The 18,292-nt window shown below is 46.7% G+C and overlaps 1 protein-coding gene across 1 annotated transcript in view; it reads left to right on the top strand.

The window, feature by feature from the left end:
* Positions 1 to 580: 580 nt before the first annotated feature.
* Rasgrp1 (RAS guanyl releasing protein 1) overlaps positions 581 to 18,292 on the top strand; it is a 59,494-nt gene continuing 41,782 nt past the window's right edge. Inside the window, exons 1-2 of the mRNA XM_032903914.1 lie at positions 581 to 786; positions 4,976 to 5,160. Of these exons, the coding sequence (XP_032759805.1) occupies positions 752 to 786; positions 4,976 to 5,160 (220 nt within the window). The 5' untranslated portion in view covers positions 581 to 751. The remainder of the gene's footprint in view (positions 787 to 4,975; positions 5,161 to 18,292) is intronic.

Genomic DNA, 18,292 nt, shown 5'->3' with positions numbered 1-18,292 from the left:
CCCCAGCCTTCCACTCCCACTTGGTTCCCCTGGCCTACCACACCCACAGACTCCAAGAGCTCTCTCTAGCCTGACATGGATCACACCTCCGAGCTCGCCTCCTCCAGGGTGCAGTGCACACAGCTAGGTCCTCTCTTTTTAAATGTGTCAAAGAGAACTAAGTCCACAGTAGTTTAGGGGGTTTCTGCCTTCCTTTCCCAGACCCGACTGTGCACCCCCACTGGTAGATGCAAGACAGTCCTGCGGTCAGGGGAAAGGGTCTCAGTAGAGCCCCCAGGGGACCCGTGGCCTTGGGTGGAGGCAACTCTACTGCAAGGCTCTAGTTGGGTCAATTTCGGGGCAACTCACGCTGCACCCCTCGGACCTAACTCTTGGACAGGGAGAGATGAATGACAGGAGTGGATGAAGGGAGAAGCGAGGGCGGCGTAAGCCCTTGGGGCGCTACCGAGTAATGGGGGCAGGATTCGAAGAAGAGCTGAGGGTGCTCCACGTTTCCTCCAGTCTGATGATAACATCAGCGCCTGTCAGGTGGTTGGTGCCAGAGAGTGTGCGCGCGCGGGGGAGCGAGCGTAGGGAGCGCGCTCGCACAAAGTTTGTGCCTGCGGGTGCGCCTGGGTCCGCTCGCCGGGCTCCGAGAGTGGCCGGCTCCGGGCTGCGAGGGCCGGCGGCGGCCGAGGGATGCGCCGCTCCCGGCCGAGCCGATCCCACCGCTCCAGGTGAGACGGCTCCAGGGGCGCAGAGAGCCGCGGCCATGGGAACCCTGGGCAAGGCGAGAGAGGCTCCGCGGTGAGTAGCTACCGCTCCTCGGAGAGCGCTGCACCTCTACTGGGGAAGGATGGCTGAGCGGTGTCCCCTGCGGTCCTCTCCAGTGGGTGAGAGGAGAGATTAGACGACCAGGGCGCCTCTCTTGGAAGAGAGTTGTTTACAGGGGTAGACCATGATCGGGGACCCGGGAGCTGGGTCAAGACTGACGTCGGGGGAGAATGGGCTTGAGACAGACAACCTCAGAGTCCAGCACACCAGGCCGAGAGGACAGTACCGGGGCTGCTGGGGTGGCGAGGCCACAAGCCACCTGGATAGATCTGGAGTGGTCTGGGCCCAACGAAACCTTTTACCTACCCAGCGCCCCCAAACAGTAGAGTTCCTTGGGTGATCTTTGTCAGGGCACCCCCCCCCCGCCAGGAACTCCCACTCGCACTCTTTCCGCGCCCCCGGCACCTGCTGCGGGCGCGGGTCTAGGGCAGCGCCACCTTGTGGGCTCTCCAGGCCTTTCAAGAACGACCCACAGCAATGGCTGCAAGCTTGGCTGCAATGGCAGTGCTTGGCTGCACTTTGAGAAAAAGTTTCCAAATCAGTGGTCTCCGACTGTACACTCCCCACCCCCACCCTCACCCCACCCCCGTACTCTAGAGAAATGTTTTGGAGAATCTTAGGATGACGGAAGGTATGAACAGTCCAGCTCTTGGGCAGCAATAAGGGGCCTGGGGTGGGGGGTGGGGTTGGGGGCAGGGGGTTGTCAAGAAATTCAGCGTTTGTCCTCAAAACACCAGAACCCAGCAATGCCTGGACGCCACTTCGCCTTGGTTAGGTGAAGTATGTTATGTCTTCCACAACGCCATTCACGTGGACTCAGATATGACCTCACCATGCCTGTCCTGAGTAACTTTGCCCATTACAACTCCTTACTGAGCTATATCATCCTCTGGGTATTCGCTACCTTACTTTGTGCTGCACTGCCTTGGGTCTGTCCATTGAATTAAATGTGTATTGTTGGCGGCACGGGGCAGGACAGGAAGGTACACTCAAGCAGATATGGCCCTGTGATTGTAAGCAACTATGAGATGTCCTGGCTCTCCTGTTTCTTCCTCTGCCCTGAGGATACCTGTGCAGACTCAGTCCCCCCCAAACCAGTTCAGACTTCTCTCAGCAGGCTCTGCAGAAGCTAACCACAGTAAGGGCTGAGAAAACAAATCAAAGTTAGATGATTTCTTTCAAAATTTTGTTGTCGTTTGCTTTATTTAACTCACAAGTTTAACTGGAAGCTGCCCTTTAAAAATAGGACTTTGTAGAATTAGAGGTTGCTCGTTCTTCGGATGGCTAAAACACTCTCAAAACGTCCTATGGTAAAGCAATGTATAAATCCTTATCTACAACTATCCCACGAAGAGATGGAGGGAGGGGAGAGGGTAGAGGACATGGGGCAGTGATCTAACTTAGTGAGGAGTGCTTGTCTGGCATGCGACAACCCTGGCTTTGGTCCCATGGGAGAAAAATTTAAGATATGTCTTTTAATTGCTTCAGTTGCATCCTGGTGACGTGGTAGGATTGTTCATTTTCAACCAGGTGTGGTGGAGTATGTTTACAATCCCAGCACCCAACAGGCTGGTAGTTTCAGGCCACTCTGGGCTACCTAGTAAGACCCCTGTCTCAAAAAACAAACAGATACAAAACAACCAGAAAAGGTTCTTTTAAGAAAGAAAAGAAGGGAACATGATCTGAGAGTTTTTCCAGGACAAGCAGTCAAGAGACTGGACAGAACTTACAACCCACGGAGTGGCATTGGCTTTTAACACTTTACCTCCCTAGCTCCTCGTGCTCCTCACTGGATTTGTCTTTTGTCAAGTACCAGCCAGGACTGACACTGCTTAGCTCCCGAGATCTGCCGAGATCGGGCGTGTTCAGGGTGGTATGGCCAGCCGTAGACCTGTCTTTTTTTCTAGGTAGGGGAGGGAGCCAAGCTCGGAAGTGCGGCATGGTGCTAAGGAAGCTGGCTGCTAGCCTGCTGTGCACCTGCAGCCAAATAGACGCTGCTGCATAGCTGTACATGTTTGCAAAAGGACTGTGGAGAGACAAGCCAGCCCTGGGGTCCTAAAGACCATTCCAGGGACCTGCTGAACGAGTGGGAGATGCCACCTCTACCTCACCAGCCATCTTTCTGAAGCACCTGATGTTTGTTATACATTGAATAAGCCCTTTCAGTCTCTCTACTCATCAATTTCAGTGTGGTGATAAGCACACGATTTCATGTTTAAAAAAAAAAAAAAAAGGCCTACTAGATGAATAAAAGCAAGAGGGGCCCCGATGCCAGTCCCTGAGAGAGCCATATGAACAGCCTCAGTGAGTATAGGACTCAGTTTCCATATCGCAGGGTAGCACCCTTCCAGGCTGTGGCTCTATACACAGTGCTAATCCCTGCAGTGACTTTGGCACATGCAAGCACACTTCATTTAGGCTGTTGCTGCTGTTCCGTTCAGACCGGTGCTGCTGTAGGTTCTCATTTTACTCAGGCACTGATCTGACTCTCTCAGGGCCTGGATAGAAATCAGTGGTGGTCAAGAGTCTGATGGATCCTTCAGGAGTCAGTGGCCTGGGTCAGCAGGTTCCCAGTCATCAGGGTGCCTGGGGTTTATTGGTCCCAGTTTGGAACTGAGCCCCATGTACACCACGACCTGATTCTCTGAAGTTGGAGCAGAACTGAAAGGGCCAGGGTGACCCTTGGAGTCTGGCTGGATGGTATGGCCCCTGTTCAGGGTACCGCCTTTGTGCAGGCTGGTTTCCCCAACCCAGGTGTGCCTGGGGGCGGGGGTGGGGGTGGGGGTGGGGGTAGGGGTAGGGATGGTTTGTTTGCTTGCTTGCTTGCTTTAACTAAGGATTTGGTTGGCCTCTTCTGAGTGAGTTTTTACCTTGTCGAAGAAGCTTTTCCACACAGACCCTAGAAATTCCTTTGCCTTCCACTTTACCCTCAGCATGCTACAGACATTTGCCTACAAGTTATACGGTTGCCCTCGTTGTCTTGGTCAGATTCTCCTACTTGAGATTTGTGTCTTAAGGAACTATGATGTGGCTCTATACAAGAATAACAAATATGCAATGGACACGTGTAACTTACAGAGAAAGTTACAAGAGCCATCTCACCATGGTCTCCCCTGGCCTACTGCGATATCTTACTCAGGGACTAAGCGTGTGGCTAACCAATGCAGGTTTGTGCTATGTTTCTGGAGTGTTTCCCCTTTCTCTTTGACAGTAAACTATCAATTAGCCAAGGGTGCAAAAGGAAGAGGAGAACTAAATTCATGCCAAAAGAACTATCAGCAAAAATGCCTGTCATGTTTAAACCTTCAAAGATTATAGATGTGGGTCTCAGTGTGTTTTTAATAGAGAGGAAAATAGAACATACTGCATGAGACCCTTTGCAGGGTGACCTGCATCAACCAGATCATGCCCAGTAAAGCTCGGGACGGGCAGATGAAGCTCTACCAGACTCCTAAGCCATTTCCAGATCCACATCGCTATTTTACATTCAGCTCCAGAGCAGACAGCTCAGCTCAGAGCCAATCCCTCCCCGCTTTCTCTTCGTTAAGGACCAATGTAAAGACTTTGTGGGATACTGTTTTCTGGTCTAAATGATTCATAGTGGTTCCTTGTGTTATCAAAAGTGAAACCATTTATTACCTAGATTTGTAAGAAATGCAGAGATGGCTAAAACATCTAAATGCCACCCCTACTCTCGTCTTCAAGGTTCTTAAAGCTAGTTCAGGGGTCCTCCTGTCCTTCTGTATCTTAGGCATTGCTTAAATGAATGAAACTAGCCAAAAAGGATGCTAACTGAACCAGTCCTTCAGATCCCAGGTTGGTAGCCTAGCAACTAGAAGCTAAGGGCCACCAAGGTACCTTCTTCTCTCTGCATCTCCCCTTTTGGAAGAGAGACGGCAGCATAGAGCAGCCCTTACACCAATGGGGAGAAGGCTATTGCTACCCTGGAATCTCACCTTGTCATTTGCTGAGGAGATGTCTCTTTAACAGCCAACCAGTCGGTTCAGTGCTTTTGCCAAGTGGGAGGGGTATGCCTTCCAGCAGCCCAGCTTCAGGGACTCACTGTCCTATCTCCTCTTCTCTCTGTCCTCAGAGCCTGGAGCTGCCACCGAGACCCCCAGCTGCTCTGTCTATCCTCACTTGAGCCTCTTTTTCCCCCCAGGAAACCTTGCCATGGCTCCAGAGCTGGCCCCAAAGCAAGACTAGAGGCCAAATCAACCAACAGTCCTCTCCCTGCCCAGCCCAGCTTGGCCCAGATCACCCAGTTCCGAATGATGGTGTCCCTGGGACATCTGGCCAAAGGAGCCAGCCTGGATGATCTTATTGACAGCTGCATTCAGTCTTTCGGTGAGTCGGGCAACTGCCTACCTAGATAGAGATTGCTGGGTTATTTTGTTCTTTGCCTTAAAAAAGTATCTTATACAAGAGCAACCTAGATTGTATTTTGGCTTTAAAAACGGCTTCTGAGCTCCTGAAATGTTGGAGACAGTCTGTAGCACTTGCGGCACATGACGATGTGGGTGGAATAGGTCGTGATGAGAAGTACAATCTGAAGTGAGAACTTAGTGAGTGGAGTTGGCATTTTCCTTGCATGGTAGTTTGTCTCATGGTGGGGGAAAAAAAAATCATGAAACGATATTGGGCTGTGATAATTTTCTGTCCTCCAGTTCTTGTCTCACACCACCCAATAAAATTTGAAAACTTTTATGTCGTTTGGACAGATGGGGTCTTGACAGTTTCCCCTTACAGTCTGGACCTGTGCTTGTGTCTGTGACTAGAAGATGATGAGTTCATGTGTTACAGGTCGAGGTGGGAGGAGCGGAGCGTGTGGGCACATAGGCTGGCAGTCTACGGTCTGGGGGCTGCCCTCTGTACTGCCAACAAGAAATGCCCTGAAAAGATTTTTTTTTTAAATTTCAGCATTTTCTTTTGATGGTTGTTTATGAAATGGGTACTTGAAAGCACTAAATATTGGGTTTGTTTATATAGGGCAGAATTAAAACCGACAGATTTCAGTGAAACCTATTGATTTGGAGATTTTCAGCATCCCCAGTGTCCCCACTTTCCGTGTGCCTGCATCTCCCTCTGGGAAGGAGATGAGTTTGTGGGACAATGCTCTGGAGCATCAGCCCACCCCAGCCTGATCCTCCTGGAGAGCAGAGGGGAGGCGTGCTCGGCTCAGAAGTGTGGACTGTTGGTGTTTAGGTCCAAACAAGGACCTTATTTATAGACTTGGGAAAGACTTGGCATTTTGGGGAGATTTCTTTTTGTGCAACTGCCTCAATTTTGGTGCTTCTTAAACATTCTTGCACATGTAGTCGTGTGGAGGGTTTTTTTTTTTTTTTTTTTTTTAGTAATGCAGATGGCTAGGTCCCACCCCCCAGAGTTTCTGCTTGAGTAGGTCTGGCCAGGGTGGGGTCCAACAATTTGCATTTCTAACAAGGTCCCAGGTGAGGCTGTGGCAGCTGCTCCCAGAACTCCACTTTAAGAATCACAACTTTTAAGTACTGGCTGTAGACTTCTTGACGCTGGAAGAGAGAGGATTGGGTGTGTGACTTAGGAGCAGTGCTTACCTGACAGACAAGTGCAGCCTCCATCCCTGAAAAAGAAAAAGCTATTCATTCTGTTCCCCAATTGAACAGAAACAGTCTTTACCTGAAAGACTAGTTCAAGATGAATTTTCTCCTGCTAAGCTAGGTCTTCAGCTTCAGGTTGAATAACTTTGTGTTTCAAAATCATTGTAGACAATTTATACATTCTAGGAGACAGCTAGAGACTGGTGGAGAGCAGCGGCCACATAGTAGCAGTTAGTGTCGTGAGATGAGCTACAACTGTCCCTCTCCTTGGCTGCTAATTGTGTTCCGTAGACCTGCAGAGAGCATAGTGTAACGACTGCATGAAGAAGGGCCTTTACTCTCTGTTTCACTGCTGAGAACGCTGGGGCCGTAACTGTGTTTATTGTCTGGTCTTTCTTGTTTTTCTATCATCCAACTACCTGATGAGTTCAAGCCTGTTTTCTTACCCTTCAAATAACTGTGGCTTCAACCTCAAAAGTTCATGGCCAATTCTGGAGTCCTTTCCAAAAATAACCAACCATAGCACACTCTCCCTATCAGCCCTACAAAGGCAATGGTGCACTGTTTTCTGAGATGTGTTAAAGCAAAGAGCAGTACCTTAAAATGCAGTCGTTGAGTAAGTCCTACGGAGGCTAAAATCCCTTAGGCCGTTACGAGAAGCATTCATTAAGTCTGTGATTATGCCTGACCCTGCACTGGGTGGTACCCAAGAAAAGTCACAGTGACCAAGTGGCTGTTTCATTAGCACTTACAGTACCTGTGAAATACCCTGTTCAGGAAAAACACACACACACACACAACAACACACACACACACACACACACACACACACACACACACACCTGTACCAATAAATAAAGATGTGGTGTTCAGGAAAACACTCATACACTCACACACTCACACACTTATGCACACACACAATAATAAGTGAAGGTGTGGTGTTCAGGAATGAACACACACACACACACACACACACACACACACACACACACACACACCACCTGTACCAATAAATGAAGATGTGGTGTTCAGGAGCAAGTTCCTTGTATAAGGTGGGGTTTAGGGTTTGAATCTGGGCACTTCCTGATAAGGACCAGCCATTACGTCACAGCCTCTGGGGCTGTAGACAAAAATCCCAGGCTTTCTGTAGTGTATGTTACAGAATTTCCCATCACAGAATTTACACAAAACAGCCAAAACCAGGGGAGAATTTGAGGGATGCCTTTGTCAGTGGACCTCCTCTTCTTATCAGTTGACCTAGCTCTTGTGGGAGGAGCTTCACGCTGACCCATGAAAAGCCGGTTTGAAGATAGAGACAACTTGGACTCATTCCTTTCTTTACTTTTCCAACCTTCTCACTTCACCTTCGTGAAGATGCCTAGGATGTATTTTAAGGAGGCTGTGTACACAGCTCCTGAAGCCCCCAAACACAGAGGTCATTGTCATACACATTTTTGCTAGTTAGAACAAAATCAAGTGTAAATTTTAGTTCATGCTACAACAGTCCGAGTGCTTGACAGCCTGATGTGGTAACTCCTGCTAGACAGAGTAAACAGACAATTGCTGTGGCCACAGAGAGTCTGATAGGATAGGGAAGACGACTGACCTGAAGAGAGAAATGGTAGGTAGATTTTTCTGGAAGCTAGGGTTTTATTCATGTCTCAGGTGCACCTAAGGAATAATGTTATTACTGTTTAAAACCTCAGTGGCATGGAGATGTGTATACTGAAAGCTGCCTCTTGAGCATTATAAAGTATCAGTTGTTCATCCCTTCCTGCAATTGTTCTCACAGAAGGCTGGGATACGAGGCCTTTAAGGATAGATAATGCACACAAAGGTACCGTGGAAGGCACCAAGCAAACCTCTTGGTATCAGAAGGTTACAGATCTGTGCTTAGAAACACCAAACCTCCATTCCATTGCTTTACCCCTCTGCCAGCCCACTCCCACCTTCTGTTTTAATTGGAGGGCATGCTCCTGATCCTGAGGATGGCTGCTTGTCACCCGTTGCAAGCATGGTGAAGGAGATCATCACAGCAGGTGAAACGTACCATCTGTTACAGATGAAAGGCCTCTGAGAACACTTAGGCTCTTCCTTTCTTTCTCACTTTGCAAGACGCTACCAGCATTGGGGCCAAGGGGAAAAATCAAATACCCCAATTTACAAAATTCTTTCATGTCTCCTTTCGGTGAAAGAGCACTCTGATAGCATCAGGGAACAGTTGCACACATGCCCCAGAAAACACGCTAGCAAGCAGCTCCTCTGTGTCCAGACACGGATGTCAGGGCCAAGGACAGTGCCTCCGAGTGGCTTATGTTATATGGGGTGTTATTTTTTTTTACTTGGTGTTCAGTATGCATTGATTTTTCTTTTATATTCAAAACAACCCTGAAGTAGGTCAAGTATTATTATCTCCATTGGGTGAACAAGAAAAGAAGTGGGGCATCTGAGATCTGAAACAACACGCCTTGTACCCACCATCAAAATAGAAAACATGTTGCCTTTTTCTTCTGCCTCTGTCCCCAGAAGTCATTTGTACCCAGTGCTGGTGCAGATGTCGCTCACTCCCCAAGACAGGCCTCATAGTCGCAAAAGAGATTTCGTGTTGCACAAGGTAGGCTGGCAACCTGTGCTTGCTAGTCTGCAGGCCTGGTCTCCCTCAGTAGAAACCACTTTTCATCCAGTGTGAGAAATAGTCAGACATCATCACCTTTATACCACCAACTGTCTGGCTGAAATTAAGTCTTCGGTCAAACAATTTATATTTGTAAATTTTCATGTGTGCACACTGTATTAGTGTTTGCCAATCTAGGAAGACCTTACAGCTAGTAACAATAGTGTACTAGTGTTTCCCAATCTAGGAAGACCTTACAGCTAGTAACAATAGTGTACTAGTGTTTCCCAATCTAGGAAGACCTTACAGCTAGTAACAATAGTGTACTAGTGTTTCCCAATCTAGGAAGACCTTACAGCTAGTAACAATAGCGTCTGTACCATGGGCTGGTTGAATACTAAAGTCTTTATAGACCTGAATGAATTACAGATAAAATACAACGCCCGTCTTTTACAATGGAGCTGAGTGAGGGCAAACGCATGCTTGCTGGAACCACGGTCCCCTCCACAGCTAAAGGAAGGTTGGATATTCCTCATCTCTGCAGCTTTAACTCTGCACGCTGAGGCAAGGTGTGTCGGAGACAGGCACCACACCACACTCTATGGGTACTTAGCACTGACAACTGCTAGCGCCAAGCCAGGTATAGAAGATCACATAGAGAAAGCCTGCTGATAACAGGCCACAGCTGTCTGTGAAGCCTCCTCAGTGGAATTCCCCAGATTTACAAGGTTTCTCACAGAAAACAACAACAAACGGTCCCTGGGGTACCCTGTCATAAACACCTGGGGGTGTCAGGCGTTCCCAGCATGGCCGTTCCTAGCCCCGGTGGAGAGAATTGGCATTCTTTGGTCAGTATGCCACTCGTGCTAAAGAGCCCTTTACCGTGTCTGCTGGGCTGGGACATCTTCCTTTTCGTGTGTGTGCATTCTGGTGACTCTTGGGTCTGAAGAAGGAGATGGTTTAACCCTCTTCACCTCAAACTTTCCTGTGTGGTATTATCTTCAGGAGGCCTCCCTGTGTACTGAGGCAAAATCAGTCCTTGAAACGAAGATGTGTAAGATCCACAATTTCTCGGGAATTCTGGGTACTTTTCTTCAGTAGGCGAACCCAGAGAAATGAATCTTACTGCTGACTGAAAGGCAGAGGCTGTGCAGTAGCTGAGCACTTATGGACCTAGGGTGCAGTGGGGGGATGGGCCTTTCCCTGACCTGACCCTGCTGGGCTTCGGCAGTGCACTGTGCCTTATTAGCTTCCTCTGATAGGGAACTGGGTTTCAGAAGAAGGAAGGGACGCATGCGTGGCCCAGCTCATTACTGGGCCAGCCGCTGAGACCAAAGCTCAGGTCGGCTCTCTGAGGCTTGTGCTCTCTGCTGCAATAGAGAGAGTCTCATCCTGTGTGAGTACAGGAGACACGCAGTCCCTCAAGAACTGATATCGAGCACCACTTCCCTGTAGCCCCCTTGCGCCTTGGACGACCCAGAACATGTTCTCCGGCTTTCTAGGAAAACGTAAACAACAAACACAGCGAGAAGTAATGGAACAAGTAGGTTTTTCAATTTACAAACCGGTAAAGCTCTCAGGGAAGCCAGCCTCGCGGGAGCATGAATGCGGTCCAGCAAGGTTTAATTAGAGGCGCACTCTGCCTGGGAGCATGTTGGAAATTCAGCACAAGCTATCTACAAAACTTACAGCCTATCAGCCTTACACTCAGGGGGTGAGGTAGGGGTGGGGGCTGGGGCTGGGCTGGGGCTAGGGGTGGGGGTGGGGGTGGGGGTGGGGAGTACTCCACAGAAAGTAGATGTGGTGCCCACAGCTTCATCCTTTGCTCTCCGAGACTTTTCTTCGGCCTCACATTTACCCCTTCGGGATGTTCAGACCCATTTCCAACGCTACAATAAGGGCTCGGTTCCCGTCTCCAGCCAGCCTCCAGGACTCAGAGGCCTTCCAGAAGAGTCTGAGCTGGAACTAGAGAAGTGCTTTACCCTGAACAACTAGCCAAATGAACCTGTCTGCCAATATATTTTTTAAGGCTTTCATTGGGAAATGACAGGAATTCAAAAGCAGTCTGTTCTGACAGAACAGTGAGTGGCTCTCTGAGAGCCTTGGAGAAGGGCATCTTAGGAGAACTTTCCTCCTGAAGCACTTGCTGAAGCTCGGTACTGGAGTTTGGGCTACAACCAAGCTGGGCTTCCTGCCCTGGGGAACATAGAGGAAAAATTGGAAACTAATAATACCGCATAGGCAGGGCCAGCTTCATCGATATAACTTCAATGCCACCACAGTCTTGATATCCTTAGTAATCCTTAATAATCAAATTAATTATTAATAATTGAATGACCCTTGCTGAATCAACTATAATGTTGAAAAGGGGGCATCATTTCATACCTATTGGATCTTGAAACCCTCGTGGTCAGTCATGAGCATGAGAATCCTAAGAACAGATCACAGTAGGTATATTGCCAAGAGCAGAAGGCATCGAGGAGGAGATGGGCCTGTAACTTGTTTTCTTTTGTATGGATACGGAAGTGTGAGGATGAGAGTGGACAGAGAGAACAGCCTTGCCTGCCAGCTGTGGCGTACCAGATGACGATCCAGCACACAAGATCTAAACTGTTCTAGTTCGTCTGTCTTGGCGAGCCAGTTGTTAAACGTAGCCACCGTTAAAGATGCAGTTACGTACACATGCGCTGAATAAGTTCATAGAAGACAAGCATTGGAAATTGCTCACTTTCTAATGTGTGGTCACGTTGACTGTTCTGTGTGCTTAGGAGGGTGTGCTCGTCATGTCTGTATGGTGAAAATGCTGCAGAGGCTTTTGCTGCAGTGCCGTGCAGTGCCATGCAGTGAAGTACGGTGTCTCCACCGGTCCATCTGCCGCAAGGCAGGCTGGGATATTGACTTTGCTGGTATACTCACACCTTGGGTGAGGCAGCGACGCAGGGAGGGCTGGGAGCTTGGCTTTGCTGGGGCGTTCACACCTTGGGAATGAGCAACATTACTGCCAGCACATCCTCCCCAAACCCAACCCTAAAGAGCTCGAGGTTGAACTCTTGCCAGCACACCACCACCACCACCGGTACCACACCAAGGGTGCTTTCAGAGCAGTGTCTAGAGGGAAGGGACACTCAGACCTGACGATCTTGTTCTGTATCACTCAGTTAGGAATAAGGCTGGCCTGGTTTTTGGTTCCTTCATACCTTAAGAAACCAACTCTCCGTGCAGTCAAGATACACTAAAAAAGATGAAGCAACCAAGTATCAGCAAAGCCGGGGTTTTCTTAATGGCGTCATTGTGGAATGAAGATAAATCCAAGAGGTTTTCATTTGTAATTGAACTGGTTACTTATATGTTGTTTGTTGGTTTGTTTGTTTCCTTAACTCACCTCTACACACTCTGCAGAACTAAGCCTCTCTTGTTTTCTCAATGTCTTAGAATTCTGGCCTCCCCCACATGTTATGAGCTATCCCTGGGGGCGGGGGGCTCTGCCTGCATGGCTCCTTTGCCTGTCTCCAGTGTTCGCACGCTGACAGCATCGCTGCTATGCACACACACAAGCTTTGCTAAGCCGGCTTGGTTTCTTGTAGTGACTTTCTGTGTAGTTGTGTTCCCGATCATGCCTGTTTGTCATCTGCTATGCAGTGCTCTCTATTGCTAGAGGCTTGGACCCATTGATTTCTTGGATAGCATTCACTGATGGCCTCTCCTCTATTTTCATCCCTTCACGAATTCTATTACAATATGCAGAGATTTCGTGGTTTTATGTAGCTAAATTTGTCTTAGCTTTTTAATCCTTTGTCAATTTTAAACTTAAATCTATATTCCAAACCCTTGGGAAATGCCTTCCTGTCATTTTAATAAAGATCAAAATTATTTTAATACATTCAGTGTGTAATATATATCCCACACTCTTGGGAATGATCAGTAAAGTTTGCAAGTTATTGCTGGAGGAGAGGAAGCCTCTGGCTTTATTTCTGAGATTAGCTGAAGGCCAGTCTGGTTCAGACTACTGTGCACAGGTCATCCTGACACTCAGAACCCTGTTCTCCCTGATTCTGTCACAGAATGTTAAAATCAGTTCTGAAACCAAGCAATGTCTGGAAGAAGAAATAACTTGATTTCAAATACAATATCGAATGCGAACTTGAAGGAAACCCTTTAGAACTGATGTAAAAAGTACTTTTAACTGTTTATGGAAGAACCAATAACCTTAGAAGACTAAAAATCTCAACCACATTTAAATCTCATTTTTCTAAATTATTCCTATAGACTGAGCCTGTGTTGTTCCCAAGTAGGCCTTTATTGTGATGAGATACTGAAAGGGTAACAGTCCTTATCTAGTGTATTAAAACATTCAAAGTATTATTTTACTAATAACCAGCCTTTGAGTAATTATTATAAACAGTACAAAGTTTATGCTAATATTATATATATTTAATTCACATTCTTATGTTCCTATACCTACAAAGATTTAACTAAAACTCAAAATTCATATTTTATAAAAAATTTTAATAACTTTTAAAAACCATTTGCTTCACTCTGGGAAACTTCAGAAATACAGTTTAAAAAGGAAAAACATTGGGGCTGGAGAGATGGCTCAGAGGTCAAAAGCACTGGCTGCTCTTCCAGAGCATCCTGGTTCAATTCCCAGCACCTACATGGTGGCTCACAACCATCTATAACTCCAGTGCCAATGAATCTGACATCCTCACACAAACATACATGCAGGCAAAACACAATGCATATAAAATAAAATTTAAAATCATTAAACAAATATTTTATAAAGGAAAAAAATTACAGTCCTGTGCCTTACCCCCACAAACCTTTATTAACTTATAAACATTCTTGAGTTCGTCTCAGCTGTCTTCTACAGATGTGCACAGATACTGTGAACCTATTTTATGTTTAATAATAGATTCCCCATACTTCTGTATGTTCAATATTCACATCTTAACCAATTATGATTCTGTGATGAGCATTAGTACTTGCTAAGAAGCATGCTAGCATACAAGGTTTCTACTCTATCCTAAAATTGATCCTAAAAAAAGTAATGCTGGCATAATTCCATCAAATATGGGACATAGAATTGAGGGTTGCTTGGCAACTCAAATGATGCTGATGAAGAATTAAAGGCATTTCCAGGAGAGTACTTATTCTTCCAATGTTAAATGCTGATTATAATAGTTCGGGGCTGATTACAGGTAGAATAAATGAAAGGGGGAAGTACTTTAACTGAAAATCTGAGAGGCGAGCTTTCTTCTTTGTTACATGTGGTGAAAGTGGGTTAAAGGTTTACGGTCAGAAACAAAGAATAAAATCTCTTGCCTTCCTTATAACTTCTTAAAGGAGTCTTAAGGAGCAGCGGGGTGGGATTTACAGCAGAGCCTAGAAGAGGCTGGTCTGCTCAGCCCAGCTTCTGCAGCGATTGTGAGGTGGTGGGCAATGACTGAGAAGGCTGGGCTGTTTACTTCCTTTTTAGTGCAGAACAGGTCAGGGCTCTGGGAAAATCACTGGGCCTCTTGTTGGAGCGTTGTACTGTTTGGCAGAATGGAGTCTGAAGAGAGGCACAGCAGGAATGGATTGAAATGAACAGAAGAATACAGGTCCTGCAGGGGGACGATAGGGCAGAGACTGCTGGTCTATCCTGAAGGAGAACAGGGATCCACAGGAACAAGATGGCTGTTTAGGATAAAGTCACCTGAAGACTGGCAGAAAGTGAGGATTCCCAAGTAGAAAAAGCAGAGAGTTACTCTGTCTCCTCTCAGTGATCTGTTGAAGTGCAGTACAGAACTTGTTTGTAGTATCTTTTGAACAACCCCATTTTAAAGAGGAACTGAAACACCCGGGAAATGGGTGTCCCCCTAATTATCATATATGAGTGTAACTTGTTAACATGTAGTCACACCCTACAGAGCACCCTTAAATTTGCTGAGCACTTGGCTCATTTTGCATTTGCTTGCTTCCTGCATGAGCTTGGGACTTTTCCATTCTTCCTTCCCTTCTTTCTCACCTTGGATTTGAACTTTACTTCATCCAAGAACTTCACCGTTTACCTCCAGTCCCAGGCATTTCTGGCTGCACAATAAAGCAGTCAGCATCTTATGCAGCGCTTTCCAGAGGTCAGCCACAGGACCTACACTGCTGGCCAGCCAACTGTCTTCAGTTCCTGTTATGGATGAATGCACAGTCTTAGTAGTAACTTGAGTTGGCTCTAGTCTGTGAATGCACTCCCCTTACTTATTGTGCCTGTAGACTCCCCCACTGCCTCTGTGCCCAACGGCCTAGAGTCCTATTCCCTTGTCACCAACCACAGGCGGATTTAGCTGAGGAAGTGACCAGGGCATAGTGTCACCAGGCAACACACGAAGACAACAACTCTAGATTGAAAGAGGTCAATCCTGGTGTATGTCTGTATGCATGCAGATAGCTCACATCTTATAATCACATATATATTTGTAAAATCACATATATTGAATTTTGGATACTTAGTTTGATATTAAGAAATCACAAATGCTGTGTTCATTTTCAATCTTTTATTTTTAATTTTTACTGGCATTAATATTCTATATTAATGGTATTAGTATGACATTTGCATACACACATGCATGCACACACTATATACTGATCAGAACAACCCTCCTTGTATCCACTTCCACCTTTTACAAACTCTACTCATCATTATTGTGCACTCAGCATGAAAAGACAAAGAGGAGTGGTGCGGAACGGTGCCCACATTTGATTTCAATACCTGGGCTGCAGAGGGAGTCAGATGTCTCAGAGTTATAGGCCATCCTGAGCTACACAGTCAGTTCCAGCCTAAGCAGAGCTACAGTGAGGCCTTGCTGAAGAAGGAGCAGGAGGAAGAGGAGGAGGAGGAGCAGGAGGAGGAGGAGGAGGAGGAGCAGGAGGAGGAGGAGGAGCAGGAGGAAAGGAAGGAAGGAAGGAAGGGGAGGAGGAGGAGAGAGAGAGAAGAAGGAGAGAGAGAGAAGAAGGAGAAAGAGAGGGAGAGAGGGAGAGAGGGAGAGAGGGGGAGAGAGAGAGAGAGAGAGAGAGAGAGAGAGGAAGGAGGAGGAAGAGAAGGAGGGAAAGAAAAAGAGAGAGAAGGGGAGAGAGAGAGGAGAGAGGGAAGGAGAAAGGGCCACTAAAAGAAGAATGATGGGAATGAGAAAAGGAAAGCTACAGCCAAATATGACCATAGTATGTTATAAACATGTTTATACATGTTTTATACATTATGGCATGAAATGTTAAAGTGAAAACCTATTATACTGTGTAACTGGTGAACATCAATAACCTTTAGTATGAAGAAGGGATAGAAAAGATTGACAAGGTGATACTCTGGTCACACACCATGAAAATAACTGATCTAGGCCCTGTGCTCAGTATCCCATGTCATGTCTGCTGTCCACCTCACATGGTGAATTCCTGGGTATTCAAAACCAAAAAGAAACTATAGACTTTCACATGTGCTTTTCTCATTGGAGGCTCTGTTTTCTGATTTTTTTTGGTAAGGAAGTGAGAGAATGCAGTACTCCCCCAACACACACTCTGTCTGGGTGATGGAAATGCCTTGGCCTTGGCACAGCAAGAAGGCCATGGGAGGCCACATGGTGCTGTGGGTTTGGGACACTAATCGTGACTGCTATTTACCAAATGCTACCCACGACAAACTGTTTTACTGTACTTGGTTTCATCTGCAAAAGTCAAGAGTGATAAAAAAAACTATTACAGATTGTTTGAGGCCAGACGAAAATAAGTTTGCCTTGGTTTGAGCTGTCCCAGACGCAGTCTGAGACAAGGGTTTGAACACAAGCAGTATGTCTGGGAAAAGCTGGAGAGTGCAGAGAAGTCTGCTCACCCCACTGCATCATCAAGTGAGCATCTATTCTGGAAGCCAAAGTAGAAGATGTCCTCAGTACCACCCCATCCAAGACAAATGTATTATGCACCATGGCCCCCAGTTGGTGCTTACAGGATGCCCCTATTCAATTTGAGTATTAAATTTAGTATTAACTTAGTATTAACTTAGTATTAAATTTCCGGCATATCCATCCAGCCTTTCACACAGGCGAGGGTGGGAAAGAGCCAGAGAAAATTGTCAGGTAGAAGTTGGATGGTAAAGCCAGAGGGCTGGCAGGCACAGAGCTGCAGACTCTGTTACAGCAAAAGCTCAGTGCCCAGTGTTTGTAGACACAGGCTGCGTAGAATTCCAGAGGGACCCAGAGCCGGGACACAGTAGTGCTCGATGCGTATGATAGAGTCATGAGTATGTGGCTCTGGAGGCTTCCATAAGACGTTCACAACCCATGCTGAATGCACAGAAGGTCATTAAGTTTCTTCTCAGAAAGCTAAAAGACCCTGGTTGTTCATCAGTAGAAAACGTCCCACGTTATAGGTTTGTCCCAAACAAAAAACTCTGAGGTCCAGTGCCAGTGTTGAACTACAGTGATTTTATGGTATTCATCTCTATTTTTAAAATTATTTTTAAATATTATATTTTTTGTTTATACATTAAATTTTTATGTGCACCTACACACCTATACACCTACACTCCTACACTCCTGCCTGCCTGCCTGTTTGCCTGCCTACAGAGGCTAGAAAAAGGTTTCCATCTCCTGGAACTGTAGTTAAGGTGGTTGTGAGCTGCCATGTAGGTGCTGGGAACTGAACCAAAGTCCTCTAGAAGAGCAGTTCTTAACCACTAAGCTCACACTCCAGTTCCTCACCTTAGTAAGTTCCTCGCCTTTCTGTCAACTTGCAAATTAATACAGCAGCCGTGTGAGGCCTAATGGCTGATCAGAGTACTGCAGTTCTGGCCTGAGAGTGGAGAGACAGCACCTTGGGCTCATGAAGACTGGACATGAAGACTAGAATTGGGCTATTCTTCACTCACTCTCACCAAAACCTACATCCAAGCCTTGACAAGATCAGTCCTAGGCTCCAATAAACAATGTCATCTAAAGGAGCACAGGTCTGATTCTCATATTATGATCACATGTTAAGCATGTCATAAGACATTATAAGACATGTGATATAGCATGGAGTCAGATGCAGCGGCTCGTGGTTATAGTCCCAGAACCGGAAAGGCTGAAACAGAAGGATTGCCATAAGTATAAGGCAGGCAGGCAGACAGGCAGACAGGCAGACAGACAGACAACAGGCAGGGAGGGAGGGAACAGGGAAGGAAAGAGACTCTTATTTTAAACTAAACTAATAAGTGAAGCAGGATGATGTGACGGGTAGCTGCAAGAGTAAAAGGCCAATAAAAGTGAACTCAGAGATAGCATGGTGT

The sequence above is a fragment of the Rattus rattus genome, chromosome 5 (genome assembly GCF_011064425.1).
Source record: "Rattus rattus isolate New Zealand chromosome 5, Rrattus_CSIRO_v1, whole genome shotgun sequence".
Taxonomy (NCBI): domain Eukaryota; kingdom Metazoa; phylum Chordata; class Mammalia; order Rodentia; family Muridae; genus Rattus; species Rattus rattus.
This window is presented reverse-complemented; position numbering and strand designations above follow the sequence as displayed.